This window comes from Limulus polyphemus, unplaced genomic scaffold (assembly GCF_000517525.1).
Source record: "Limulus polyphemus unplaced genomic scaffold, Limulus_polyphemus-2.1.2 Scaffold2052, whole genome shotgun sequence".
NCBI classification, from domain to species: domain Eukaryota; kingdom Metazoa; phylum Arthropoda; class Merostomata; order Xiphosura; family Limulidae; genus Limulus; species Limulus polyphemus.
Genome location: NW_013667662.1, coordinates 101267 through 105362, shown reverse-complemented (window position 1 = coordinate 105362; position 4096 = coordinate 101267). Strand labels below are relative to the sequence as shown.

General features: G+C 30.9%; 1 protein-coding gene across 4 annotated transcripts in view; it reads right to left on the bottom strand.

The window, feature by feature from the left end:
- Positions 1-4096, bottom strand: part of LOC106465790 (metal-response element-binding transcription factor 2-like) — a 107401-nt gene that overhangs the window by 12874 nt on the left and 90431 nt on the right. For all 4 annotated transcript variants that reach the window (XM_022393723.1, XM_022393724.1, XM_022393726.1 and 1 more), the window contains one exon: positions 2385-2452. In XM_022393723.1, the coding sequence (XP_022249431.1) occupies positions 2385-2452 (68 nt within the window). The remainder of the gene's footprint in view (positions 1-2384; positions 2453-4096) is intronic.

Here is a 4096-nt window from a genome sequence, read left to right as displayed (position 1 = left end):
AAATGAGTGTGATAAGTAGTACCAAAACTAAATGAGTGTGATAAGTAGTACCAAAACTAAATGAGTGTGATAAGTAGTACCAAAACTAAATGAGTGTGATAAGTAGTACCAAAACTAAATGAGTGTAATAAGTAATACCAAAACTACAGTTTTTACTGGTTGACAAATAAGTACTGAATACGATTTTAGAAGCATGTGCTCAAATAACATCTTTCTACACCTATGCCACTAAATTCCAAACACCCCAAAAGGATTACCAATATTCAAAGAATTTAAATGTTTATTCTATCAGCATCAAACTACATAATAAATGTTTTGACAGATTCAAAGTGCAGTTCTGTTACTCTCGAAAAGTCTTGTTGTGAACACTGTAAAATACATACACCAGCCGATAAATTACACATCTTGTTGTCGGCATAAACGTTTTCATGTAAAATACATACACCAGCCGATAAATTACACATCTTGTTGTCGGCATAAACGTTTTCACTAATTTTAAGTGCAGTGTGATTACTCTGAATTTTTAGCATATATGATCCAATACATTAGACATCCTGTTCTCGGAGCTGGGGTCGAGTCGACTATCTTTTTGCGTGTGCTTTGTTGTTTTCAGGAGTATCGTATTACTGTGGTGTCAGATAAACAGTCTACTGACACAAGCAGCGATTTAATGGTTTATTTTCAGCAGGGTTCTACTTTAGTTGTTGACAGTAAAATAAACACAGAAAATAAATGTGAGATGTTTAGCAGTTCAAACTCGTAAGAGAAGTACTTTGAAACTTTGTGACCAATAATAACGAAAAAAGGCACAGTTGCTCCTATTATTTCAAATTTCTTGATATATTCACAAACAAATCTTTAGTAAAAATACTTAATTAAAAATTTTGATTTTTTTGTGAACAAAAGACTTGTAATGTTTACTAAAGATATACCAAATTTTGTGAAGATGCACATACTGAATTATAAGGTAAAAGTATAAAAACATAATGTGTGCAAACATGTATACAAACTCATTGTGAAAGGGTTAACACAACTTTATTTCCCATCTACCCTTCTATACATAAGTGTGCAGATACATATATATATATATGAATACTGCCCTAACATAAGAATCTGATCATATGGTATTAGAAGGGTCTAAGAAATCACCCTTGTAAAATAGTTTAATACCAACATAAGAACTTGAAAAACAGCTGTTACTTTGTAACATGCCCTGAAGAAGTTCTGAAAGATGCCAAGTACACTTTTTTTTTCCCATTATTATTTCAAAAGCTCAATCAATTGATAATGACTAGAACATTTTGTCAATAGTCTCAAAAATATTGTAAAGGGCTAAGGTCCGAGTACAACTAAATTCTAAGACATTGATATTATTTTAAAACCAGGCAAGAAAACATGGTAGATAACATTATATCAAGTTCATTGAACAGAATGTAACCCATACCATAACACCTCTACCACAATTCTTCTGATACCTTGAAATCTGTACAAAGTTGCTCTCAATTATTATTCCAGTAAGTGTAAGAGTGCTCAGACTTCCTGGAATTGATGTGTACTTTATGAATCATACTTCTAAAATCTACAAATATTCATGAAGAGCAAGTGGCACACAGAATTAACAGGTGTGACAACTCACATCTTTCCTCGACAAACAATCAATATTCACGAAGTGCATGATTGATAGACCTTATAGTAGTGACTGCTCAGAATGGACTCAATAAAAGTACAGTAAAATTATTTCAGAGAAAACTTTTAGCACTTTTCTTCCAGTCCAAACAAGTGAACAAATTTTAAACTCCAGGAGAACTATCGTCCGATATGAACACTTTTTAGGTATTATGCCGTCGAGTACCCTGTTGTGTTGAATGATCTCAAGCAAAACCAATGATTGATTTGTTGTGTTGAATGATCTCAATGATTGATTTTTCCAGAAGCTTATAATTCTTCCTCATATTTACTTAACTCACATATTGTATATGCTGTGTCAATACCAATCTAATGATCGAGTTGCTTTACCATACAAGACTGGTGTACCATATCACATACTCAAGAGTTGTATAGGTATTTCTGATAAGGTAATATATGTATATACATAAACATCACATAAAGTACCAAGAATGATTTCTTAAAGTTTTACAGGCACTCACTTCACTATAAAAAATTCCCTATAAGGTTTCACACGAGTTTCTAGTTTTTCACTGAGTGAGGTAAGAAAAAGAGACCCAATATCAAAATCCATACAAATGTTTATGATCAGTTGATGCTTGATGAGATATTTTTGTATTTACACTAACCATTATTATTACAAAAGTTACACTTTTTCAATAAAAATGTTTTGTAGTTACGATTGTCAGTAATAGTTTTCAAAAGTTTGATTTACATACCTACTCCTATTATTATGTAGAGCTGACATTAATATTTCTCTCCTCTTCTCTTCAGGTACAGTAGCAGGCTATCGGCAGAAGTACAGAACAATCAGATAAAAAATACCAAGATAATGAAAATTCAACCTTCCCTTACCAAATCTAAATAGTACAATAAAAGGTCAAACATGTGGAGACAGCAGCTAAATGTTTTGCTAACATGAATTAGATTCCTTGATAAAATTAAAATTAAAATAATAATCATGCTTCAGGTATGCTCTCAAGCAAAATGAGTACTACAAACGAACAGGTAATTAGTTTTTAAATAGATTAGGACCATCACTTGTACTGTATATTCCAAAGAAGGTATTGTTTCTCTGATTTTGAAATTATACTTATCACTGTCTTAGAATAACATCAGGAACATACACACATATCAAAAGGCATTAACAAAAAATTCTCAGCTAATACATCTAAAACTTATCACTTACCAAGTGTAATAACTAAGAGATATACAAAGCAGCACCATCCATTTTAATATACACACAATAAATCAATTTAAAGTACTAATTCTCCATCATTAATTCTCTTAGATTAAAAAGCAACAAGAAACAATCTCTTTGAAACGTTTGCTTCCATGTTATTAATCAATGTTAAATGAATGATTTTAAGTTCTGACAGGTTTCATGATCCAATCAAGTTCTTTATTTCTTTCAATATAATTCATTTTTGACAAATTCTTATCCATTCATGCTGAACTCATTATTAAAAGGCATTGTAAAAATAAATGAGAAAATTTTATTTTATGATTTTAGACTTCAGCTTTTCAGGATTAACTTAAAAGGTAGAATAAGTCTCAAACTTCTAGTTTAGATTTTCCGGGACTTTAATATTTCAATACTCCACTCTACTCAAATTCTAAAACAATGATGAACAAAATGTTGTAATGTTGCTTATGTTTTCATACCAATAACTGAATACTTGATTTGCCATAAACCTATATTGAGGAACAGAACTAAAAATCAATAAAAGGGCTGTATTAAATTTTGCCATTTAAGCCTACCGATAGAGGTCTTCCTATGGTCACGGGTCAAAGGCCATGTCATCATGTTTGTAGACTCGCATTAAAAAATTTATTGAATTACTATTTTATGAATGTATGTCTTTAAATTTGGTATCAAATTGTAGATTATAATTCAAATTTTACTAATATACATTAGTTAATTCCTTAATTTAAAATTAAACATTTAAAAAAAATCCTAAATATCGATTTTTGTGTGTCACGTGGTATGTTGAATGCAGCATTGGTTCAAATTAGGTGTTTGCCATGTCCAAATACAAAGTCTATAGTTTCTTATGAATTAGATACTTAAATTATCGATATTAACAAGCTAGAGTATAAGATAAGAACCTTCTATCTTTTCTATTTTCTGAGATATTACCATATTTATTGAATCAAAAAAGGTGGCCCTGCCCACCTTTTCCATTTTTGAAAATACTTGCTTACATACACCTACTTTGCCCAATGACATGTATATAACCAACTGAAAGTTCAGAATGTCCCCTATTGGTTTTCTCAGTCTCTGTGAAGTATTTGTGCAGCAAACTCTTTCTTTTTATGCTAGATTCCAAGTGGTAAGGTAAGATATTAGTGAGCTCGAAAAATTATATTTTTTTATGCCCAAATACAGCTTAGTTACTAAGTCTGATAAATTATAGTGGAATTCTGTGGT